The sequence below is a fragment of the Sorex fumeus genome, unplaced genomic scaffold (assembly GCF_029834395.1).
Source record: "Sorex fumeus unplaced genomic scaffold, SorFum_2.1 ptg000099l, whole genome shotgun sequence".
Lineage (NCBI taxonomy): Eukaryota > Metazoa > Chordata > Mammalia > Eulipotyphla > Soricidae > Sorex > Sorex fumeus.
This window is the reverse complement of record NW_026606156.1, coordinates 8,590,760-8,617,392: the sequence shown is the minus strand read 5'-3', so window position 1 is coordinate 8,617,392 and position 26,633 is coordinate 8,590,760. Positions and strand designations below refer to the sequence as shown.

General features: G+C 41.6%; 1 protein-coding gene across 3 annotated transcripts in view; it reads left to right on the top strand.

Annotated features, from left to right (window-relative positions):
• BLTP1 (bridge-like lipid transfer protein family member 1) overlaps window positions 1-26,633 on the top strand; it is a 191,387-nt gene that overhangs the window by 129,870 nt on the left and 34,884 nt on the right. For all 3 annotated transcript variants that reach the window (XM_056134547.1, XM_056134545.1, XM_056134546.1), the window contains 11 exons: window positions 8,848-9,054; window positions 10,252-10,490; window positions 11,766-12,010; window positions 14,140-14,245; window positions 16,847-16,944; window positions 18,240-18,425; window positions 20,151-20,319; window positions 22,445-22,656; window positions 22,972-23,170; window positions 24,332-24,391; window positions 25,673-25,899. In XM_056134547.1, the coding sequence (XP_055990522.1) occupies window positions 8,848-9,054; window positions 10,252-10,490; window positions 11,766-12,010; window positions 14,140-14,245; window positions 16,847-16,944; window positions 18,240-18,425; window positions 20,151-20,319; window positions 22,445-22,656; window positions 22,972-23,170; window positions 24,332-24,391; window positions 25,673-25,899 (1,948 nt within the window). The remainder of the gene's footprint in view (window positions 1-8,847; window positions 9,055-10,251; window positions 10,491-11,765; window positions 12,011-14,139; window positions 14,246-16,846; window positions 16,945-18,239; window positions 18,426-20,150; window positions 20,320-22,444; window positions 22,657-22,971; window positions 23,171-24,331; window positions 24,392-25,672; window positions 25,900-26,633) is intronic.

Here is a 26,633-nt window from a genome sequence, read left to right as displayed (position 1 = left end):
TCCTACTTGGTCGTGGTGTATGATCTTTTTGATGAGTTGCTGGATTCTGTTTGCTAATATTTTGTTGAGGATCTTCACATCCGGATTCATCAGGGATATCAGCCTGTAATTTTCTTTTTGTGTGTGTGTAGTGTCTCTGTTTGCTTTTGGTATTAAGGTGATACTTGCCTCATAGAAACTATTTGGGAGTGTTTCTGTTTCCTCAATTCCCTGGAAAAGCTTGAAGAGAACTGGCAATAGGTCCTCTTTAAATGTTTGGAAGAATTCACTAGTGAATCCATCTGGACCTGGGCTTTTGTTTTGGGGAAGACTTTTAATTACAGTTTCAATTTCCTTGATAGTAATAGGTCTGTATTCCATATCCTCTTGGTTCAGCCTTGAGGGATTATAGGAGTACAGGAATTTACCGATTTCTTCTAGGTTCTCTTGTTTCATGGCATACAGACTTTCAAAGTAGTCTCTGATGATCTTTTGAATTTCTTTGGTTCCTGTTGTGATGTTCCCCTTTCCGACGAAATCCGACATGCCATTTCGTCGGTAAAGAAGCAAAGAGCACCCGGCCCAGACAAGGTCAGACCTGAACACCTGAAGAACCTGCCATCAGTACTCATCAATACACTGGCTCGGCTCTTCACTCGCTACCTGTCTGAATGCAAGGTTCCGTCCCAATGGAAAACCAGCAGGACCGTACTACTGTTCAAGAAGGGAGACATCCATGACATTGGCAACTATCGCCCGATCTGCCTATTGTCTGTCATCTACAAGTTGTTCACTCGAGTCATCCTAAATAGGATTGGCAGAACACTAGATGAAGGACAACCATGCGAGCAAGCTGGTTTCCGCAAAGGATTCAGCACCATCGACCATATCCACACAATAACCAAACTCATTGAGGTTTCTTTGGAGTTCAAGATGCCGCTTTGTTTAACATTCATTGATTTAAAGAAGGCCTTTGATTCTGTTGAGACGGAAGCGGTCATTGAAGCCCTAGCCAATCAGGGCATTCAAGCCCAATACATCAAGATCCTCCGTGAGCTGTATTGCGGATTCACTACCAGGATCTCACCATTCTACAAAGAAGTGATCGTTGATGTCAGGAGAGGGGTTCGGCAGGGTGATACCATTTCACCGAAACTCTTCAGTGCCACCCTCAAGAACATCATGCAACAACTGGAATGGGAAGGAATGGGAGTGAAGATAGATGGTCGGCAATTACACCACCTCCGCTTTGCTGATGAGATTGTTTTAATAACACCAAACATCAGCCAAGCGGCACAAATGCTGGCCGACTTTGACCGTGAGTGTGGAAAGGTAGGACTACAGCTGCATCTTACGAAGACAATGTTTACAGAAACAGCCTCGTTCCTGATGCCCCATTCGCTCTCAATGGAACGACCGTCTCCGAATGCAACAGCTATGTGTACCTAGGTCAAGAAGTCAACATGACAAATGACCTGGCACCCGAGCTGCGCAGGAGGAAGAGAGCGGCTTGGAACACCTTCAAGAACGTCGAAGAAATAGCTAAGAGGACGAAGAACCTCCGGCTCCGGGCACATCTCTTTGATTCCACTGTTCTTCCTGCATTAACATATGCCTCAGAGACCTGGGCCCTACGCAAACAGGATGAGAATGCTATTCAGGTCTCCCAAAGAAGAATAGAAAGAGCTATGCTTGGAATATCACGTTTCACTCAAATGAGAGAAAAAATCCGGAGTTCCGACATCCATCGACGATCAAGAATCAGGGACGCTGTCTCATTTGCCAAGGTGTCAAAAATCAGATGGGCTGGTCACGCAATGAGATTTAAAGACGACCACTGGACTAGAGCTGTTACTGACTGGATTCCACAGGATGTCAAAAGACCGTGTGGCCGCCCACCTACCAGATGGTCAGACTTCTTCATGAAGATCATGAACGCTCTTCATGATCCCAGAGCGAACAGATGCCATTGGGCTACACTAGCACGAGACAGGGACTAATGGAGACGTTACTGGCGCCCGCTCGAGCAAATCGACGACTAAGGGGAAGTTAATTGATTAAGTGATTAAGTCCCCCTTTCCATTTCTGATTCGGTTTATTAGAGTTCTCTCTCTTTCTTTGAGAGTCTTAATAGTGGTTTATCAATCTTGTTTATTTTCTCAAAGAACCAGCTCTTGGTTTCATTGATCTTTTGGATTGTTTTTTGGGTTTCCATGTTGTTAATTTCTTCTCTAAATTTTGTTTTTTCTTTCTTTCTGCCTGTTTTGGGCTCCTTTTGTTATTCCTTTTCTAAGATCTTGAGCTGTGTAGTCAAGTAATTTATGTGGGCCCTTTCTTCCTTCCTGAGAAATGCTTGCAGAGCTATAAATTTTCCCCTTCACATGGCTGCATCCCACAGGTTCTGGTAGCACATGTCTTTATTCTCATTTGTTTCCAGATATCTTGATTTCTTCCTTGATTTCCTCCCTGACCTACTTGTTGTTCAACATTGAGTTGTTTAATTCCCAGGTCTTTGATTTGATTCTTCGCGTCTGTGCATGATCAACTTCTATCTTCAGTGCATTGTAGTCTGAAAAGATAGTTGATACATTTTCTATCTTCCTGATTCTATTGAGGTATGTTTTGTGACCCAGCACGTGGTCTATCTTGGAAAATGTTTCATGTGCACTGGAAAAGATGTGTATTTGATTTTTGGGTGATGGGAGGCCCTGTATACATCTATTAGCCCTCTCTCTTCTATTGCTTCTTCAAATCCGGTACTTCCTTGCTGAGTTTTAATCTTGCTGATCTATCCAGAGGTGATAAGGTGGTGTTGAAGTCTCCAACTACAATTATGTTGCTACCAAAGCCCTCCTTAAAGTCTATTAGCAGTTGTTTTAAGTATTTAGCTGGTCCCTCAGTGGGTTCATATATGTTTGAGTGTGATTTCTTTATGCTGTACATATCCCTTGATTATTAAAAAATAGCCTTCGCTCTCCCTTCTAATCTTTTTCAGCCTGAAATCTATGTTGCCGGATACTAGTATGGCCACCCCAGCTATTTTGAGGGAGTTGTTTGCTTGAAGGATTGTTTTCCATGCTTTGACTTTGAGTCTGTGTTTGCTCTTACTGTTCAGATGTGTTTCTTTTAAGTAGCAGAATGTTGAGTTCGGTTTTTGAATCCATTTTGCCACTCTTTGTCTCTTAATTAGTGCATTTAGACCATTGACATTGAGAAAGATTATTGTCATGGGGTTTTGTCCCATCTTTTTGTAGGGGTTTGTTGTGGTTGTAGGGGGTTTTCTTGTCGTACAGTAGCCCCTTTAGTCCTTCTTTTAAGGTTGGTTTTGAGTCTATGAAGTTCCTGAGCTGTTGTTTATCCTTGAAATGGTGTATCGTTCCTTTGAGTTTGAATGAGAGTTTAGCCTGGTAAAGTATTCTTGGTAAGTCATTCATTTCATTGAGTTTTTTCACTATATCCCATCATTGTCTTCGGACTTGGAAGGTTTCCTCTGTTAAGTCTGCTGTAAATCTAAATGGTGCTCCTTTGTATGTGATTTTCTTCTTTGACCTTGCTGCTTGCAGTATTATGTCTCTACCCATGGTCTCCATCATTCTGATTGTGATATGTCTTGGAGTCTTTTTATTAGGGTCTCTTTTGGCTGGTACCCTTCGGGCTTCCTGCATTCTCCAGCTCTGGGAGCATCTCAGCAATGATATTTTTAACTGTTCTTTTTCACTGGGGTTGTCTCTCTGTCCTTCTGGTACCCAGATGATTCTTATGTTGATCCTCTTGAGTTCATCCCCTAGGTCTTTGATGAACCCTAGAGATATTTTGAGGTCTTTTCCCATTGCATGTTGTTACCTATATGCTTTCTGCAGCTCATCCTCAAGCTCACTGATTCTGTCTTCGGCTGTGGTCATTCTACTGGTGAGGGCACCCACTAAGTTTTTTTTATTTCATCTACTGAGTTCTTTATTAGTGACACTTCTGTTTGTAGCTTTCTTATATCTGCTCTCATTTCTTCCTGTATTTTCTTGCTTTCCATTTCACTGTTTCTTTCATGTTTCTTTAACTTATTGGGTGTCTGTTCCACTGTTTCTTTGAGTTCATTGATCATCCTCAGCATTTCATCTCTGAATTCTTTATCAGAGAGGTCGTACTTTTGGATCATCCCTGTTGAGTCTTCTGGACTCTTTTCTTCCTCCTCTCCTCGTGGTAGGGATTTGTGCTGTTTCTTCATGTTGTTGTGATAGTATGGAGGTGGGACCCTCCAGTTCATTATCAGTGTACCGCGCTCACTGCAAGAAAGGATTCTGGATGAGCTCAGTCAATGGTGGTCACCTTTTATCCTTCTAAAATACTACCTTCCTCTTTGGTGCTCCTCTGTGTCATATGTGAGCCCTCTACTGAAGTTTCAAAGGGTGTGTTCTTTTCTATTAGACTTGTTCAGTTTCTTGTGTTCACCGTTATTTTGGTGAGATTGGAATAGGCTACTAGACTATTGGCCTAATATAACTGGGATAGCCAGGATGTTCTCCTCAGAATTAGGTAATGGAAATTGAGATAAGTCCAGGGCACTGGGAAGGGGGAAATAACTGCTACCCTGGAGGCCATGTCCCCGCCCCCTCTCCCCCGCTGCTGTGTGGTACCTGTGAAGAAGTTGGCCACCACCTCAGTGCCGAGCCGAATTCAACTCCCACTTCTAATTCCGCCCTAGCACTTGCTGGGGTTCCCCTGGCCTGGGTGCTGGGAGGCACCTTGGCTGAGAGGGGAAGGTGATCTTGTAGTTCCCTGGGTCTGTTTTCAAGGATGCATCTTCATAGTGGAGGATTGCACTGTTGTGTGGTCACACTGATCAGTTAGCAGTTGATCCAGGTGGACATTATATCCTGGGTACTCTGTTAGACTTCAGCAGTAAGCCAAGAAATGCTTTCCTGTTTGGGTAGCACTTGGAAGCCACTCCTGTCTACCTTTAGATTTTTGGGGGTGAGGGTCAACTTGCAAGAAAACCCCAGTGTCTTTTAATATTTGACTGAATAACATGTGATCACATTACTTATATGAAAGTTGCAAAGATTTGGGGGCAAAACTGGACTGAAATTGACGGCATCAGGCGGGACATATCTGGACAGGGATAGCAGTCCGTCTTTGTACCTCTTTGTACCTTTGTACCTGGTTGGGCAGGAGGCCTGGTTGGGGGGGGGGGGGGAGGTAAGGCGAGAGAGTAGGAGGAGTGTAGACACTTAGCACACTGTGTAGACAGGAGGACTTGCCTTTAAGGCCTGCCCAAAGGAAATAATAAGAGAAAATTTTGCCTTGGTCAAATAAGCACTGTAGTTGTTGAAGATCTGGGGGAACCTTATAAAGTACTTTTTATGACTTCCTCACCCTAACTTCTTGGTCACTTGCTAGAAACTTTTTATATATGCAAGGAATACCTGGTATACACGTTTTCATAATCTGCTCTTTGGAGAGATTTTTGACTATTGTGTAGATGTCTTATACATACTACAAGCTATATGACTTTTCAAGAATTGTATGACAAAGAATTGTGATTAGGTAACTTATGTAGGCAGCTTTTCGAAAATACTGTTATCTTCTGGGCCTTATTACATCTCTGATACATGCACTTTCTTCAGAGTCCATCAGATGTTCTTGGCAGGTTTTGGCTCTGTCTCATCAGAGTAAGAATATCATATTGTTTGTATGTATGGGTGAGGTATCCAGAGACTCCTTCCTGTGGAGCTGACATCTGAAAGCCAGGCATTCTTCATGGGGCAAAAAAGGGAATCCTGTCTGAGCTGCTCCAGTCTGACTTTGGGGGTATAATGGAAACCCACTCTTTTGTCTGTGTTCACTCAGAGCTGTATTGAAATAGACTCTGAGATTGCATGGGTGTGGCAGGGAAGGAGGGTAGAGTTTGCTGAAATCAGGTTCCCTGATGGAACGTGTGGCGGCTGAGTGCTACTCTATGGAGAAAGCCAGTGCAAGTATGTGATGATCTTGGTGTGTTCTGGCTCATGTTGGAAGGGATTTTAAAGTGGAATCTCACTGAAGATTAATTATAAAGACACATCTTACAAAGAATTGAAAATCCAGTCTTGGTCACATCCTAAAATCTGCCTTCATGCTGGTTAACCCAATCTCAGATATTTTCTCCTACCAGTAATTTTCTTTGAGAATAGTTGCCTCTCTGGAAGAAATCATCCAGTTCTCTGATGCTCATTGTTTTAGATAGTATCAAGTTTTACTCTGGGTAAAAATTAACAAAGCCACTGTTGAGTTTCTTTGTGTTTATTCTGATAGAGGTTAAATTTTTTAGTTGATTCTTTAGAGATTTGAGACTATAATTGTTTAGTGGATCCCTTGTAGCCTTTGTAGAAATAAATACACATGAATGGACATGTATTTTATTGAAATGTGCATTTTATGTATTTTGCCAAATCCATTCATGAGACTCTTGCCCTTTTGAAAGATAGTATTTGTGTTAGAGCTATGCTTTTACCATCTGGCCCTCACCAGTGGGATAATGAAGTGTTCTGTTCTTCCTTCAAAGTTATACATCCGTGACTTATCACATGCTATCTATGGGATTCCGTGGTGTTGCTGTGGGTTATTCTTCTCTATTCTTCTCCTCCTTTAACAAAATTTAGTAAGTACCTGTCATGGTTCAGGTTCTCTTCTAGGCACGAACGTGGTCAATCTGTGTTTTAGGTCCATGCCTGTAGAGCTTAGCTGTTTTTAATTAAGAAGTATTTGCTCACTGTCAATTGATCATTTCTTTAACAGTGCTAAAAATCAAAGCAAAATGCATATTCCAAACTTCTTTCTTCCTGTTAATTTAGCATATGAAGTTATTGTTAAATTAATTTCTTATGTGCAATGTAGCGTTTTTTGTCTTTTCATATTCAGTGTAGAAGTCCATAGTGGTTGTTCAGATCCTTAAAATAAATAGAAGAAAAGAAGAATTATGACCAGGGAAGCAAAGTGGAATTTTGTGTCAAGCTCATGTATTAATACTTTTATTTATATGTGAGCACAATTTTCGTTTGTAAGCTCCTTATTTTAAGGTAGAATAACATTTAGTGTAGACAGTATATAATAACTGTATAAAACCTCTGGGGGAAACCAGGGAGAGGCCCAACAGCTCTCCCCCTCACCGCCTATGTTCGGGGTAGGCCTGGGCCGCTCCCCCCGCCGGGGCAGCCAGGGTCATGGGGCAGACGGAGGATGAAACAAGGGTCAAGCCGGTTGATTGATCAGTTACCATTTATTCCATTCTACCCACATGCCTGCCCCAGTCTCTCTATAAGCCTCCCATTCTAGTCTCATGCTGCTCCCCATTCCTGTCTCCTGTCTCTCCCACTCATCGCTCTGCTCACCGTCTTGCCGCCTGGGCTCTCTCCACTTGCCTGCTCCTCTTTCTTCTACATTCTTCTCCCTCTGTTCCCCTTGCTAGTCTCTTCACACTCTATGTTGCCGTCCTGTTCTCTCATCTTTCTCCAGTTCCTGTCTCTCCCCCACTCCTCTTCTAACTCCCCTGCACTCTGGTGGACACCGCACCCAGTCTGGTAGCAAAATCAACATAAGGAAGCCCTTCCTGACTGCCAGGCTCAAGGGCTGAAAAACCACCTGGGGTATTTCAGAGCTCTTCCTGACTTCCCAGGGGCAAAATACCTCTTAAGGTGTTTTTCTCCTTTCCTCAGTCCAATAACTATCAACGTCTTAATACTAGTTATTTTTATATGGACACAGTAAGGGATACATTGAGGCTTGTAGGGCAGCTCTCCTGGAAACATCTTGCCACAGATACAGACTACAGAGCTCAGGGCAGATTAATCTTTCCTAACCCTAGCAGGGTTCGAATCTGGTTACTACTTTTTGGATCATGACAGCATTTGTCCATGACCAAGCTCTTAACTTATAGTTAAGCTTTATGGCACTTTGGCCAGGCCCATTTCGATGCTAGGGTAGCACATAGCTACCGCTTGCCCTGGTTCCATCCAGTCTCTCGTCGGGACCCTGCTTTTGGGGGTGCTAGGAAGTAAGGGCAGCTGAGGCTTAGGTCGAGATAACAAGACACCCAGGAGAAAAGTATCACTGAGAGTCAATAAACTCCCATGTTACAAAAGCATAGCATTTACTGTCTTCTTGTGTCCATGCAAAAGGACATTGCTCTGAACTAACTATGCAAAAGACTGGAGGAGAAGAGAAAAACAATATTTACAAATTAATAGAGCACAAAAAAAGAAGTTACAAATAAACACAGGAATGTGAGCATTGTGATGGGAGCAACCCAATAAATGTAAACTACTTGAGGCTATGCAGGAAGGACAGACCAATGTAATTCTACAAATAACCATTTCAGAGTTCAGGGGAACCCTGACTTTTGACAAGTAGGTTTGGGCTTTAGCTCAGCGTTTCTTAACCTTAACCTTTCTGCACCTCCCAGTGGTACCAGTCTGCAGACCTGTGATGGAAGATCCCTGCTTTAGCTCTTGTGCAATCTCTCCAGCCCTTTCAGTATTTTCTTATTTTGTTTCGTTTTTTAAATGACACCCAGCAGTGCTCAGGTCTTATTCCTGACTCTGTGCTCAGGGATCATTCCTGATGGGGCCTGGGGGACCATATATCGTGCCAGAGATGGATCCTGGATCAGTTGCATGCAAGGGAAGTGCCTTACTGCTGTACACTATTCTCTGGCCCCACCACTTCAGTATTTTTAGAAGCAGTTCTTCAATATATGATTTAAAAGCATGAAAAAAGAATCATAAGTCATTTAGTTCATTAAATGATCTAAAAAACATTTGTCTTGACCTGAGGATGCTTTTTGATCATTTGTCTTGATTTGACTTTATTTTAATGGTTCTCCTTCTCTGTTAATAGAACTGTAGTGAAATGCAGTATTGCCAAGTCGCAGGCCCTCTACAGTGCCCAGAGAGGGTTGAAGACAAACAATGCTGCTGTGTTCAAAGTGGGTGCTATCAGCATCAACATTCCCCAGCACCCGGCCACCTTGCATAGTATGATGGTGAGGAGTTCTCACCAGCTCTCTAAGCAGATCTCAGACCTCATACGACAGCCCTCCACAGCGTAAGTATCTTCTTCCAGACCGGGGTTTCTTATTATGCTTCCAGTCATTCTTTGTTAGCCTAGTTTGGCAGAAGATGAGGATTACTTCTAGGGGTTGTCCTACATGGACCACAAGGCAGATAGGGAGCTGTCAGATGGGATTGTGAGGGGGAATCACAGTGAGTATGATTGAAATGCTGTGTTGCTAAAGTTTAGAAGTAAAGTTTAGGAGGCCAAATGATTTCTGGGCCTCTTAAGAGGAATATCGTAGGCAGAATTTTCGGACTGGACCAATCAATCTTTATTTTCAGCTCATTGAAGAAGTGTATGACTGCGGAGGTTTAAAACATTGCTGTTGGATCAGGAAGATACCTCAAAGGGCTGGAGTACATGCCTTGCACTTCGGAGGCCCATGCTCGATCCCAGGCTCTGCATGGTTAGCTGAGCTCTGAGTCAGGAATAACCCCTAATCACTGCTGGGTGTGGCCTAAAAACGGGCAAAGAAGCAAACTGCCAGGACAGATGTGATGGTGGTCCTGTGTGTCCTGTGTGTGAGCCATCTTCTCTGAAAACCTAGTGAGACTTAGGGCAGGTGTGACTGTGTCACAACCACATTTTGCACTAGTACCTGGACCTGTTCTCGGGTCTGTCGTCCTTGTTGCTGGGTCTGCATGGCTTATTTTAAGGTGGACAAGCACCATTGTGTCTTTAGATTGTGCCCTAAAACAAAGAGTGATCTTTCCTCTAACCCTAGATTCACTACTTTCCATCTTCCCACTACACAGAAATGCAGAGAGTAACACCTACCTGAAGTGTATGGGATATAAGTTTCAAAGCCAGGCTAGTACTTGGTACTCATGAGCACTCAATTCCTGTTGGTGCTGCTAGTGTGGCAACAGTGGTGACTGCAGTTCCAGTGCTACAGCCAGGGTGTGTGATAGCTGCTCAGAGAGAGCGTGAGCCCAGCTCCACATCAGTAATGACTAGGATGGCCCTCATGTCCCTCAGTAGTAGGTCATTTCATTAGAGTCATTAGAAACTCCTCCTGCTTGATTTTCCATATCATCGTTCTTCAATGGCTCTTTATAGAAAGTCTTAACATAGTGTGATCTTGAGAAAAAACACTGTTTACAGTATATTTTTGCTGTTTTTCTTCAAAAACTTAAGTGATTTTCTACAATAGAAGATAGCTCTTCTAATTGTCTTTCTGCTTTATAGCCCACAGTCTGCAAAGGAAGATATTGCAACCCCTCTGCCATCAGAAAAAACCCCAACAAGTGTCAATCAGACTCCTGTTGAAACAAATGAGTTCCCCCAGCTCCCCGAAGGCTTAGAGAAGAAGCCGATGGTTCTGAAGTTCAGTGCCATGCTGGACGGAGTTGCCATTGGAGCTGCTCTGCTGCCGTCCCTGAAGGCAGAGTACAAGATGGGAAGGATGAGGAGTCATGGAATGACAGGTGATATTGGTTCAATCTCTTTATTCTGTTGGTCTAAGAAATGTACTATAATTTGAGAAGGCAAATTTGGATTTTTCTCTTTTGTTCCTTTGAATCTCTGAGTGGTGTTCAGCAGCCCTGGGGGCCCTTGGGTGATTCTTGGCTGACCAGGCCTGCAGTTCAGTGGAAGGGGAGGCTGCACTGCTCAGGTGCTGCCATGCTGGAACTCAGCCCCGCTGGTGCTCTGGCGTGTCTAGGACTGCACCCAGCTGTGCTTGGGGCATGATGTGGTGAGGAAATCGAACCTAGGTTGGGTGTGTGGATGATACAAATGCCCGTGTGTCTTATTGGTTGCATGTGATATATTTTCATATAATTTCAGATATTCTTTTTTGAGAGGGATTTTTTACTCTTTTTAAAAGGAAGGTCCAGATTTCCAGTTCCAGAGGCAGATGTCTCAGCTGCTAGGCTGACAATCAGTAAATTTTCAGAAATTTATTCTGGTCATTAATTTAGACTACCTGATCTCAGAGTTAGCAGAAGTAGCAAGTGAAAAGCAGATGTAGTAGGAAGCTCTAAATATTTAAGTGTGTTGTGCTGTGTACAGTTAGGTAAGACCCTATAATTCTTCTTGGAGTAAAGCACTGCTGTAGTGGCCAAGATTGTCTTTTCTAGCTTTTCTAGCTGCTGTTTGTACTCGGTAGTGTTTGTGGTAGGAAGGGTAGTAGAACAAGAACAGCTGACCTAGAAAGTAAATGTGGAATACACTTTACATTTATGGAAAATGTTTTATTATATTCAGACCCCAAAACTAACCTATCAAGTCATACCATATAGGTAACAAACATGCTACTTCATGATAGTGGGGCAAATTCCTACTGCAGCTCTTTGAGTGGAGCTACCCAAAGGTTTGACTGGGTGGAAAACAGCCTGTGCTCAAACTTCACACTGTACGGAACAGGCAAGAACACTTGGGAAAATGGCCTTAGTAAAAGAATACTTGTTGGAACAACTATATAACAGATTTTAAGTATTGGAGGCCGTAGTAAGCTAAAACTCTTATCATACCCTTCTTTGGCGTGTATTCCCATTACTGTAAAGGTTAAAGTTGTTTAACTTCGTAAAGTTTTGTATAATCTTAATGCCTTCTGAAAATATTCATGAAGCACAATGTAATTGATTTTAATGTGTCCTAATTCCTTAACTGTGATCAGGAGATAAGTGTTCACTGAAACTGTTTTCTGTAAATAAAGCGTAGAAGTGATCTGTGCATTGTGGATCTTTTATTTCTCACAGGTGCACAAACCAGATTTACATTTGAGCTGCCAAATCACAGATTGCGTTTTACTTCAAAAGTTTCTGCCACCGATATGTCTACTATTCCTCCTTCTGCCAGTCTCAACCTTCCTCCTGTGACAATGTCAGGGAAGTATGTCATGGAGGAGCATGACAGCTGCTCTGAGCAGGTGTGGAGCATAGATGAGCTTCCTTCCAAACAAGGATGCTATTTGCAAGGGAATTACCTACGGTGTGTGGCAGAAGTGAGTACACTTTCGGCTTGCTTATTTGGAAATGTTTTATATGTATAAAAATATGTAATGCATCGTTTTTCCCCACAGAATTCTGTTCTGAATCTGTTGTGTGCATCCAAACATGCACACTTCTATGTGTCTATCTCTATAGTTGTATCTGAACATTCTGGTGTGTGAGAGTATTCTGTGAATTCATACTGCTTACCTGAGTTTCCCATCCACCAGTGCAGGCTAGCTGGGTTGCAGAAAGCCATCAGGTCTTCATAATTAGCAACAGCAACCCATAGGTCATTCAAGAGGTGACATTAGTACAGTCTAGTGGCAGACTAATCTCTTTACGAAGGGAAGCTGAAAGCCAGCATGCAGAGTTCGTCATTATTTTCTCACTTTACATTCGCATCATTGTTGAGGTTGACATTTGAATACATGCTTTTTATTAGGTTTGTGGTAAGCAGGTTAATTATAATTTCCTGATTTGAATAGAAGGAAACTAAAGCTGAATGAAATGAGGTCATTTTTCTAAATTGTCCCATTCTCTAGATGGTAAAGAGAACACCCTGTGTTTCCCCACACCTTCCCACATCAGTTTGCTAGAAACAACTACAGCCTTGGGACTGGAGCTAGTTGGAAACTTGCCTTACATGCGGCAGGTCCAGGTTTAATCTCTTGATACTTCATATAGTCCCCTGAGCCCGCTAGGAGTGATCCTTAAGTGCAGAGCCCAGAGTAAAGCTCTGTACACAGCTGGGTGTGGTCCCCCCCCCAAAAAAACAAATAAGTACAAACCTATTAGAAGCGGTGTGCTAGCTGTCATTTATAACTGTTACTCTCTAGACGCCAAAGCATCTGTGAGAATACTCTGAGTTCTTTGTTAGAAGCATTACAAATCTGAAGGCATATTTAAGTCTGATATTTTTTTAGACCATGCTTACCCAGTGCTACAGTGAGTGATTTCTATATACAAAGATAAGTGTGTGGAAAACTATGAGTATACATGGTTCTAGAAATCATATTTACTGCAAAGATAGATGGCAAAGTATATTCTGTTTATGCTTCCAACTCTGAAGAATCAGTGCCCCAGACTCTGGCAGTGCTTTTGATGTATCATTAAAAGAAGTCTAATGTGGTCTGTTGTGCAGTTGCTTGCTGATGTAGCTTTAGAGGGGAAGAGCGCACTCCACACTCAGTAAGGGTGCAGTGAATGTGCACACAGAGATGGTGTCCTCCCAGTATAAGACCTGCATGGAAAGCATCTTTGCCCATTTTTTGTGTTTCTCCCTACATACTGAGTCCAGTGCAATGGAAATATTTGATTTCTTACTGAAGAAAATACTGCTAAATGGGCTTTACTCTCTTCATTTTTTATCAGAACATGAAGGATTTGCCTTATAGAGATGGTTCACACTGAACTTTAGGGTTTGCTTTCTAGTTAATCTATTCAGAAAGGTAACTCCCTGCACTAAACCCAAGATACATATTATATTAAGTTGGGTGATGGTGTCTGTTTTGCCCATGAGAATGTCTATAGGCTTCTTGGGCATCAGAAGGATGGTTTTGGCCCAGCTATTTTAGGTAGCACCTGACAATGCTTTACCCTATGGAGATGAAGTACATATAAAGTACTGGATCCTGTCACTTAGAATCATTCTGGTCCATAGCTCTCAATAGCAATGGTCACTAAAATCAGTGTTATGCCAGAGAGATAATACAGAGGTTAAAGCCCATGCATCCTGCTGATCCCAGTTTAGATCCTGGCATTGCTTTGAACTCTGAGCCAGGAATTGAGCACTGCTGAGGGTGGCCCTAAAAATGGGGGAAGAGGGAGTTATTCTAAAATACTCAGTTTTGAAATGAGATTACATAAAGTATTGTAATTTGTTTTCCAAATATTTATTACTTAGGGGCTGAAGTTTAAAAAAGTAATAAAAATTTAAAGTTGGGGATTGATGTATAAAAATGTATTGACCATAAGTATTGAGGAATCTAAATGTTTTTAATCCACTTTCAGCATATTTGTTTTAAATAGTATGGAGAAAATTGTTTTCCTACAGAGTTGGGTATGGGTTCTGTGACCAAAGTTGCATTAAAGATAAAAGCAGTCATTAGTGTCGCTCTAATATTCTTATTTTGTTTGACAGGTTGGTTCCTTTGAACATAACCTTACAACTGATCTTTTAAACCACTTGGTATTTGTACAAAAAGTGTTCATGAAGGAAGTTAATGAAGTGATACAAAAAGTTTCAGGTGAGATGAATAACCAGTATCTTATGGTACAGAGCAGAGGACCAAATGTCACTTTCTTTGTATAATGGTGTTCCAGGCACCCATGGCATGAGAATTAATTGTATAGTATGGACTTAAATTTGAAGTACCTGCTTAAAAGCTTCATGTGCCTTTCCTGGCTTTCCCATCCTATGTGTTAGTTTGCTTGTCACTTTTCTGCAATGGGTGTGTTGGAATGAACAATACACAAGACTCCTATATGCTGCCTATCTCCCACTATCTCCCCCCAAAAAATCTGTGTGTGTGTATGTGCACAAGTGTGTGCGTGCATGCGTGTGTGTCTCCCCGTCCATGTGTCTGAACTTAACCACTTACCTGGGGACAAGTTTTAGATCCATATTGAGATTTTACCTTTAAGTCTCTGTCGAATGGTTACTATGTGCTGGCTGCATGGAAAATTGTCTGTTTTTACTAAATTCTGCCTTGACTCAAGAGTATTTTTACACTTGTTTTTAAATCACACTTTTACATTTAAACATGAAAATATGTTTGATTTAGCAATATTTAATTAGACTTTTAATTCACAATATAAAATATGTAGTGAGTGGGAACTAGTTGACTCTGTAACAACTTCACAAATTTACTTGGTCTTCTGCCCTCTTTTCAGAAACAAAAGTCATGTACCACCCCCAGAAATCTACCTTCTTTAAGTGAACAAAGTTCCCCCACAATCGCACCAGAACTTGTATCACTGTATGGATCATTTCAGAGGTCCCCAGGGGGCAGTATTTTTCACTTTTAGAGAGATTGATCTATGGCAGTTCTTGCTGAGTGTCTCTTAAGGTGTGACAGCCTGAGGACTTCAGTGCCAGGCAGGATTTGGGTGTGACTGCAGTGTAGAAGGAACTAATGTCATTTCATTAATCCCTCCTGCGACTTCTCAAGAAGTCATATTCAGAACCTCACAAGCCAAGTTCAGTAACACCAAGTTTGGGAGAGAAGCCCTGAACCCAAAGCCCTCTGACTGGGAAGTATAACTGTATGTGCAGTAGGTTTTCTGGGCTCCTGTCAGCCTGCTGGTTGTCACCTAACTTGGAGTTTCTTCAGGTAAAGAGACTCAGCAGAACTCCAGAGCCTCTCTCCCTAATATGGGAGTTGCAGCAGTAAAAGAGTTTTTTGTGTAATGAGCAAATTATAATTCAGAATCAATCGGCATGGGGGAGTGGGGGTTGTAGGTGGTGTTTCTGGCTACACTGTCTTGTGTTGGAAAAAAGAAGTGTCACAGGAAGTAAAGAGGTCACCTTTATGAATTAAACCAGGTTATATATATTATATGAAATCTGTGGAGCCTCTGTACTAGTAGTGTCTGATAGTTTATAACCTAAGATTATTGAGTTGAGGAGGTGGCTCACTGGTAGAGTGCAGGTGTGCCTTTCATGAGTAAGGCTCTGTGCTCAACCCCTGGGACCACACACATAGAATATATAAATTATTGTATAAATAATTTTGTAAGAAACAAATTTTTGCTTTCAGATTTTAAGGTAAGTTTTTTTCTGAAGCTGGATAAAACTTCAGGGTTCTATAGTTTCAGAGCAACACAAAGTAAATGGGCTTTAAAGTAGGCTGTGCTTTTTTAGAGCAATTTTAGCCTCGCAAAAAAATTGTTGAGAGGAAGGCACAGAGTTTTATCATTTATTCCAACCCACTGCCTAGCATCCACCAGTGTGGCACATCCCTTATAATGGATGAGCCTGCGTATCATGTCATTATCAGCTGGAGTTCATGTTCTACATTAGGGTCAATCTTGGAGAGATGTACGGCTCTCTGGATTTGAACAAATGTATAATAACAACGTATCCACTATTTTAGTAGCCTACAAAATACTTTTATAGCCTTAAATATCCTGTGTTCTATGTATTCTTCCCACTCTCCCAGATAATCCTTGACAACTGCTGGTCTTGCACTGTCTCAGTTTTGCCTTTTCCAGATTGTCCTAGACTTAGGAATTACACAGTATATAGGCTTTCATCTTTCACTCCTGTCACTTAGTGATGCGTAGTTAAGTTTTCTGCATTTTTTATGACTTGCTATTTCTTTATCTGATGGATCATAGATCATTTTTCCTTTCACCTACTGAAGGACATTTTCATTACATCAGGGCTTTGACAACTAAGAAGAATGGTGATTTAAATGTCAGTGTGCAAGTTTTTATGGCCACATAAATTTTCTCCCACTTCGGGTATATACCAGGAACTGTGGTTGCTGAATCATAAGAGTATAAATGAATCATTTTAATATCAAACTCAAACACCTGTTGGAGACCAGAGGGTGTTGAAGATCAAATCCTAAACTCCTGCATGCAAAGCATGTGCTCCAGCCCTTTGAGCCATCACCCTGGCCCCTAAAAATGTTCTTAGAATTTTTTATGGTCTTATTAAATGTCTATATGTGTAGACTTATTCCTTCTATTCATCTGCCTTGGCTAAATGGAACTTGCTTAAAGTTTCCTGTTAAAGTGGAGTTAATGATTGTAAAATCAAAACTTGTCCTTTGTAACACACAAAGCTATTACCATTCTTTGAAAGAAATTGCTCAAATGCTCAGTTATTTAACCTCTTCTAGGTGGGGAGCAGCCCATTCCTCTTTGGAACGAACATGATGGAACAGCAGATGGAGATAAGCCCAAAATTCTACTTTATTCCTTGAATTTGCAGTTTAAGGTACCATGCAAAGTTTACCTCTAGACATCTTTAAGTTAATTAATACATACTTTTTATAGACAATGTGTATAATGTACAGATATGCCATGTAGAAAACAAACTGAAATATAACTCATTCACTCGAAGAAAATGTTTTCTCAGTTTTTTGACTGTCCCTTAGAACTTCTCTTCATTGGTTATTTTATGTATGCATATGGCATGTTTGCTCGAGCGGGCCCAGTAACGTCTCCATTGGAGACTTTGTTGTTACTGTGTCTGGCATATCGAATACTCTCGGTAGCTTGCCGGGCTCTCCGAGAGGGGCGGAGGAATCGAACTCGGGTCGGCCATGTTGGCCGCTTGTAAGGCCAACGCCCTACCCGCTGTGCTATCGCTCCAGCCGGTAGCACACAGCAGTAGGGCGTTCGCCTTACACGCGGCCAACATGGCCGACCCGAGTTCGATTCCTCCGCCCCTCTCGGAGAGCCCGGCAAGCTACCGAGAGTATTCGATATGCCAGACACAGTAACAACAAAGTCTCCAATGGAGACGTTACTGGGCCCGCTCGAGCAAATCGACGATCAACGGGAGGGCCTTTACCTTTACCTTTACCTATATGGCATGTTTATGCATTTCTTTTAAATCTTAAATGCTATCCCTTGTCATAACATTTAGATTTACTTTATCTTCTTAAAAAACTATATTTATAATACGTATGTAACAATTTTTTATTACTGATTACTGGTAAATCCTTTTGTTGTTTCTTTTTTTTTTCCTTTTGTTGTTTCTAGTTATTAAAAAATACTGCAGGAAATAATTCCTACTCTTGTCTAATTAACTGATGAGTATTGATAAATACTTCTATTGTTTCTAGGTATTAAGAACACTGCAGGAAATAATTTGTACTCTTGTTCTATTAATAGATACTTTAATATTTACAGTATTGGGGGATAAAGAGATAATATAGCAAATAAGGCACTGATGATCTCTTGAGCCCTGCTAGGAGTGATTCCTGAGCTTAGAGCCAGAAGGAATTACTATAATTTTCTTAAAGATAAAAATCATCCTTTCTAAACATTTATAAGTAATTTGGTATTTAACCCATGAACATTTTTGACTTTGAATTCAAAGCACTGATATTTAATAACTTAAAAGATCCTACTAAAGTGGAAAACAGAAGAATGTTGCTACTTCTGTCATCTTTGAGATACTCTGTGCATGTTTTTAAAATGAGTGTTAGCATCTTTGGGACAGTTTCTCTTTGTATTTACATTACTAATTTAGGATCCTTTCTCTTCCCAACATTGATTTGCTAGGGTATCCAAGTAACAGCCACCACTCCTTCAATGAGAGCAGTAAGATTTGAGACTGGATTAATTGAGTTGGAACTTTCAAACCGACTTCAAACCAAAGCTTCTCCAGGAAGCAGTAGCTACCTGAAATTGTTCGGCAAATGCCAGGTGGACTTAAATTTGGCTTTAGGACAGATCGTCAAACATCAGGTATGTGTAGAACTGTGGCTTTCAATTTGTATATATTAATTTTACTGGAGCGATAGCACAGTGGGTAGGGCATTTGCCTTACCGGGTTTGATTCCTCCACCCTTCTCAGAGTGCCCTGCAAGCTACCGAGAGTATCCCACCCGCACGGTAGACCCTGGCAAGCTACCCGTGGTGTATTCGATATGCCAAAAACAGTAACAAGTCTCACAATGGAGATGTTACTGGTGCCCACTCAAGCAAATCGAAGAACAACGGGAGGACAGTGCTACAGTGCTACTTCAAATATTACTACATTAATAGTAGTCTTTAATACCTAATATTTCTGATTGTAAAATCTAATGAAAACTCTTTAGGAAGACTTTTTATATCTTGGCATTTCATTGAACATTGTAGGTAGTTTTTTTTATTTTTTTTTGACAGCCTAATCAGTGGCTGAATAAATAGCAATATTCCTACATTAAATTAAAAATAAATAAATAATTTTTTTTATTGAATCACTATGAGATAGACCCTTACAAAGGTGTTCATGATTAGGTTTCAGTCATACAGTATTCCAGCTTCTATCCCTCCTAGGTAGTATGCTTTTAGTTTAGTGTGCATGCAATCACATAAAAATTCGCCCAATAGGGGAGGGTGAAAAAAAAATTAGCCCAATATCTTCATAAATATCTGCTTATAATTTTTTCTACATTCACTACACATTTTTAATTTCAGTACTGGAAATACAATTGGTCAGTTGTTGAAAAATGTTACTCGGCTGTTGTTGGTTATTTTTATTTTGGGAGAGGAGACACACCATGCAGTGCTCAGGGCTTATTCCTGGCTTTGTGCCCAGGGATCATTCCTGGTGGGGCTCACCATATGGGGTGCTGGGATTGAACTGGGTTTCCCACGTGTAAGGCAAGTACAGGCCCTATCCACTGTACTGTCACTCTGGCCATTCAGTTATAGTCACCCTGCTTAATATTGGTACATTTAGAAAAGTTAAATACATATGCACATTCAATTTGACACTACCAAAAATAAGACCCTAAAACAAAGTCATGCAATCTCACACACACACACACACACACACACACACACACACACACATCAGCTAATCAAATTAATAAAAGGAAACTTTCCTTAGAGCCCACTAGGGAATTTTGTTTTCTATAACATAGACCTTAATTTTTTTCTTTGAAAAAACTAGTTTAAAGAATTCAATTACACATTCAAAACTGAATGGCTATTTTAGAGGTTATGTAAAGGAACACATACAAAAATAAATAAAAAATAAATGAAACAATCTCTTGTTATATTAAGACAAATAATTTTTTAAATGGAAACACATTTTGATAGGATAGTGACTCATTATGTCTTCAAATATGTGGTAGCATTGTCTTTAAGAATACATTGCAGGGCAGGGTCCTTGCCTTGTACAGGGCCAATCCAAGTTCAATCTCTGGACTCCCATATGGTCCCTCTATACCTGCCAGGAGTGACCTCTGAGTGCAGAGCCAGGAGTAATTCCTGTGTGAGCTTTTCATGTTTGACATCTTGTATTTCCACTCATATAGTAATGTCAAATGCTCTTAATATATGTGAGAGAGTATAAGAACTATATCGTTGACAAATGAAATTTAGTAAAGCATAAGTAGTTCTTTCAGTGAATAGTATGAAATTAAGACTTTTTTAAGTTAAATTGTTTTCTATGATTTTATTTAATTGAGCTTTTTATTTTAGGTTTATGAGGAAGCTGGTTCTGATTTTCATCAAGTTGCGTATTTTAAAACTAGAATTGGATTAAGAAATGCCCTCCGAGAAGAAATCAGTGGTTCTTCAGACAGGGAAGCTGTACTTATTACCTTGAACAGACCAATCGTTTATGCACAACCTGTGGCCTTTGATAGAGGTAAGGTTGAGTGACAAAAAAAGTCAGTGTGGTCTGACAGTGTAATTGCAGCTAAATGCCTCCTAAATCTGAAATGTCACAGTCACAGTCACAGTCCTCCCCTTGTTCATCGATTTGCTCGAGTTGGCCCAGTAACATCTCCATCATGAGACTTGTTGTTACTGTGTTTGGCATATCGAATACATCACGGGTAGCTTGCCAGGCTCTGCCGTGCGGGCTAGATACTCTCGGTAGCTTGCCAGGCTCTCCGAGAGGGGTGGAGGAATCGAACTCGGGTCGGCCATGTTGGCCGCTTGTAAGGCGAACGCCCTACCGCTGTGCTATCGTAAGCATCCAAATTTTTTTCTTTTTTATTCCCTTCAATTTTATGGGTTATTTTTTTTTTAAAAAAAGTAGTTACTTGCCTTTAACGTGGAGATAAAGGAAAGTCTGACTCAAATTTTTAATTATGAAAAATTAAAAGACTTTTTATCTTAAAAGACTATTTCAAAAACACTGAAAGTAGAATATAAGTGTGGGAAACTGGGTTCTCTGCCCTCTAGTTCAGCCAAGGAGGGAGAGAGTAGTGGGTGGTGGAGCTGCAGCCCTGTGCCCTGCATCTGCAGAGTCTGGCATGGACGCTCTTCCATAAGAGAGACTGATTCATCAGGGAGACAGGCATGTGAGAGTTTTTCTCATTGTCCTTTTCTCACTCATGGTCTAGAGCAGCTACACTGTGTAGAGTAAAAACTAAGTATGTGCTGAGTGAAAGTGAGTCCAAGTAAATACATATGTCTTTGTCATGGAGCTCTAGGAAACTAGAGCAGCCATTCTCATATATGAAAATGCTGGGAAATGACACTGAAGACTAGAATGGATCTAATCTAAGTTTGTGGGAAATCAGTGGGATTGGCATTTTAGAGGCAATGAAAAACCATGTGAGACATAAAGGTAATAAGCATTAACTAGCAGTAAGGTCTTTCAGAGTACTGCCTTTTCACAGCAGTATTATCAATAGTATTTACTTTGCTAAATCCAGCCTTCATTTGTTTCATGTCTAATCTTGCATCAGCTTCAGCAGCTTGTATTTCACCATGTGGCACTTGCTTCTCCTTCTCTGGCCCCACCACCATTTTTTTTCTTTTTTCTTTTTTTTTTCTTAATGTTTTTATGGGCTGGCGCCATAGCACAGTGGGTAGGGCGTTTGCCTTGTACATGGCCAACCTGGTTGACCCGGGTTCGATTCCTCCACCCTTCTTGGAGAGTCCAGCAAGCTACCGAGAGTGTCTCGCCCGCACAGCAAAGCCTGGCAAGCTACCCATGACATATTCGATATGCCAAACACAGTAACAAGTGTCACAATGGAGCCGTTACTGGGCCCGCTCGAGCAAATCAATGAACAACAGGAGGACAGTGACAGTGACAATGTTTTTATTAGTCAATCACCGTGGGGTACAGTTACATACTTACAAACTTTCGTACTTGTGTTTCAGTTATACAATGATCAAGTACCCATCTATCTGCCAGTGCCCATTCTCCATCACCAATGATCCCAATATCCCTCCCACTACTCCCACCCCAACCCCCCCACCACCACCACCCGCCTCTGTGGCAGGGCATTCCCTTTTGTTCTCTCTTTCCTTTGGGTGTTGTATCTGGCCCCACCACCTTTATTTACATACTGCCATGAAATGGGAAGGTTTTCTTTAAGACTTTATTCTCTAACAAACTCATAGGACTTTTACCTCTGTCTCTAAGTCTCCTCTCTTTCATGTCTCTTCCTGGGGATATGTATATCTCCTTCAAAAACGTCTAACAATAAGAGTTCTCTCTGCTAATTGAGGACTACCCTTCGCTTTGTTTGTGAATCTTAGTGTCTGGTGTTTTCTGGCAGAAAACACTTCACACGTATATTTTCTTATGAAAGGATGAACCTAGATTTTATTTTTTCTTCTCCATTATGCATAAACTTTTCATATTTCTTTGCCATCTGTCTTCTGGTCTCTGTATAGATTGTAATGATAAATGCTACAGTGGGCCCTAAATGCTTTGTGTAAACCAGTAGGCTTTCGAAGGTACTGAGCTTTACTTGCTGTATAACTTTATAGTTTTAATTTTTTTTCTTTCTTCCCTGCCTTATCAAAAGCTGTGCTGTTTTGGCTGAATTATAAAGCTGCCTATGACAACTGGAATGAACAGCGAATGGCTTTACACAAGGATATTCACATGGCTACAAAGGAAGTGGTGGACATGCTGCCTGGCATCCAGCAAACCTCAGCCCAGGCATTTGGGACTCTCTTTCTCCAGCTCACAGTGAATGACCTGGGGATCTGCCTGCCCATCACCAACACTGCACAGGTAGCTTCAAGTGTCAGAGCCAGACCTTCCTACCAGCTAGCTCTGTATACACAGAAGAGAGCCACACTGCTGTTGAAGAGCAGAGTCAGACCAAGGATTGAACCACTTTACCCACTACTTATTCAGAATTCAGCGCAGATCTCCTAAGACGTTTCCATGAAGCCACACTTCATGTGCCTTAGAGTATTGGAGGCACTTACAACACTAAAGTTTTGAGGGGAACCTTTTGTCTTTCATTGGGGTGGGATCCAGAGAGCTTGATTTGTGTGTTCAACAGGTGCTGCCTTTATCATTTGCATTCCCCTGTCTCTGCAGTGCAGCCACACTGGGGACCTGGACACTGGCTCTGCATTAGTGCTGACCATTGAGAGCACCCTCATCACTGCTTGCTCTTCAGAGTCTCTGGTCAGTAAAGGGCATTTCAAGAACTTCTGCATCCGTTTTGCTGATGGCTTTGAGACATCATGGGATGATTGGAAACCAGAAATTCGTGGGGATTTGGTAATGAATGCCTGTGAGTGTCTTTCCTTTCCTGTGAAGTTTATAATTAATAACTTATGCAATTTAAGCCAATAGAACACTCTCCTGTCACAAAATGGGGAAATCTATCATCTTTTCTTTTTAAGCTTAATTTTACAAATTCTGACTCTTTAAATTGAAAATCTTAAGAGGTTTTCAACCATCTGCTTCTTCATTTTCTGTAACCTCAATTAAGCTCCTTAACATTTCTAAGGTTTTTTTTCTTCATCCCAGCATAGGATTGTTTTGCTCTGATTTATAAACATGATCTTTAGGTTATGTGTGCAGTCTTTTATGCAAAATAAGATTGAATTATATAATTCTGTATAAGGCACAGATACATCAGGCTCAGAAATGTAATTTAGAGTCTTCAGAGTACTATTAATCTCTTAAAAAAACTTTTCAGTTTATTGCAAATAGACCTTTTCTCCCCAATAAGTATAATATTTGTACAGTTCAGGTTTGAGTTACTGTTGAATACTAATTTTGAGTTCAGGGTGAATTGCAGAAGAATATTTCCTTTATGACATTTGTATGATCATATTTAGATGGTAACTTGATTTTCTCCTTAAGAGATATAGAGTTTACTTTAACAGTTGTTTCAAGGACGGTGTCTCCTTTGCTCTTTCAAAGTCAAACTACTTTTTTATGGAGGGGAAGTTGTCATTGAAGAGCAGTTGGTGTTTTCTGTTAATGAGATGCATTCTGGGACCAGGCCCATGGACCTGAAGTCTGATGTGACTGCAAACATGTTTCTTCATCAGCTGTTCATCCACGCAGGAAAAAAACAAGGCCTCATGTTGCAGTTCTTCATTATCAAAAGTCCATGTTAAGGCATTTTCATTTTCAAAGCATCCTCACTCTGATGGTATAAACTAGAGTGTCAGGGTTGGCCAGGTGGCCAGGTATTGCTGCTTGGAGAGGTAATCTTCATACAGACTAGAAAGGTGAAACTGAAACTAAGCTCCTAAAATTGTGGCATAAAATGCCTGTTGTGTGAAGTAGCTGTCACTGTTGCACAGGGCCACCCTCATCGTGCAGATCAGAAGCTGCACCTACAGGCCAGATCTTCTTAGACTCAGTAATGACTTAAATTGTCATACTAGTGGTCAGGCACACTTTTTTACTGAAAGCTGTTTTGGGTGCTTCTGTGCAGGTGTAGTTCCAGATGGCACCTATGAAGTGTGCTCCAGGACCACAGGACAGGCAGCAGCTGGTAAGTGGCCCCAGGTGTCAAGTAGCACCCCTTTCAGCCCCATGGTGAAATGATCTTTTAACTAAACCATTCTGCTAACCACTAACGTTTAGAAACTGTTCAGCAGTTATTGATCATATTAGATACACTGTAATAAGTTTTAGGAAAGGTAAGATATAAATAAGATATATCTTTACTCAATATATTTAACTTCTAGTAATGTAGTCAATACTCAAAAGATAATTAAGCTGTAGTGAGTGGTAAGTACAATAAACTAAAAAGCTGAAATTGCTATTAAAATTTACCAGAGGGAAAGAAAAACTGTAAAATTTAAAATATGCAACTATTAGGAAAAACTTTGAAGAAGCAGCATTTGAATGGGTACTTAAAGGATCAATAAAATTCTTAAGCCAAAACTGGGCGATGGGCGATCTTGCTGAGTCAGAAGATGCAGGAGCGTTGGCTCAGCAAGCACGGTGTCTTGTCAGACTTGTCTGTGTGATTGCAGAATTGTGTGAATCTAGAACCCTAAAATCAAGAAGTGTGTGCTGGGTTGGGTGGGCAGGGGGGAAGGTAATGATTCGTTTCAGAAGGAAGCCAATTCTGGCCCTTTCTTAGTCCTAGGTAATTATTGGGGAAACAAGATGGTCCTGAGAGAGAGCAGCAGGAGCTCAAGGGAAGGGCTTGATAGAGTCTGCTCCAAGAAGATGCCAGGAACCCTTCATATTGTTGAAAAGATTAAGACCCAGCTTGACACACATTTCCCCTCTCAGCCCCCCTCCTCCCTGAGATACGCTGTCTCAGAAATCTGAAGGCCCACTGTCCACAGTGGAGCATCCAGGTCAGGGAGAGCCCACAGTCTTGCTGGAAGAAGAGCAGGGATGGAGGCAAACTCGGGAATGAAACAGGCTGTGTTGACCGCTGCATGTGAGACACTGCAGCTCACTCCTTGGAGCCCAGGGCACTCAGCAGGAGGAATCTGCAGGGTCCAGTGAGGCAAGAGAAAGAGGCCCCAGCAAGTACTGCAGCTACCATGTCCCCTCTCCTGCCTTCACCCTCAGGGCTTCTCAGTCAATAGAGGGCCAGCAGATTCTTAACCCAGGGAAAGGCTGCTTACTGACCTGCTCCCACACCATTCACCTCATTGATCTCAGCTGGGGAAGAGTTCTTAGGGTGGCACAGGGAGAAGGGGGTCCTGGGAGGGAGGCAGGAACCCAGAGTTCCCTGAAGTGGAGGATCCTGCCATTTCATTCTCCATCTCTGTACTGGTACTTCCCGAGCACCGCTTCTTTGTCCAAACAGAAAGCAGCAGTGCTGGAACCTGGACTTTGAATGTGTTGTGGAAAATGTGTGGGATTGACGTCCACATGGACCCCAACATTGGAAAAAGGCTCAATGCTCTGGGCCACACCCTCACAACGCTGACTGGAGAAGAGGATGTGGATGACATTGCAGACCTCAACTCAGTGAACATTGCCGACCTGTCTGATGAAGATGAAGTGGATACCATGTCTCCCACCGTCCACACTGTGAGTGAGCCCCTCAGACAGCCTCGTACCTGAGCCAGACCCTTTACCACTGAGGGTGATTCTATATTTGGACCACGAAGGAGGGTGACAGTAGGTTTCCTTTGTCTGCATTTCTTGATAGTGGCTCTGAGTTGTGGGAATTATGGTGCCTGGCAGCCAAAGGGAGCCTTCCCTGCAGGGAGAGTCCCAGCAGTCTGAGCAGGGGTGTAGATCTGCAGACAGTGCTGATATAGGGTGGTGGCAGGAGGGGCAGGCTGCTGAGTTTCGGGTTTCTTAGGAGAGTGGGCCATGGAGGTACTCTTACATGTGATGTTGCTGGGGACATCTATGAGGTCTACTGGTCGATCATGCATGGTAACTTTCAGGGACTGTGAATGATACCTCAATGACAGATTTAAAAATGAAGCTCAAGAGGCTGGAGTGATGGTACAGCAGTCAGGTGTTTACCTTGCACACAGCCAACCCAGGTTCAACCCCTAGAACTTCACATGGTTCCCTGAGCTGCCAGGAATGATCCCTGGATGCACATCCAGGAGTAAGCCCGAGCATACCAGTGTGTAGGCAACCCAGCAAACAAAAATGAAGCTCAAAGACAAAGCTCATGCACATAAAATTACGTATCTATGTTTTAAAAATTGGTATCTTCATCTATATTGTACGTTCTATAGAATCAAGGTAGTTAAAAAGAAAGTTAACCCTTGCTTTCATTCTAGTATTTCTGTTTTAAAAATTGT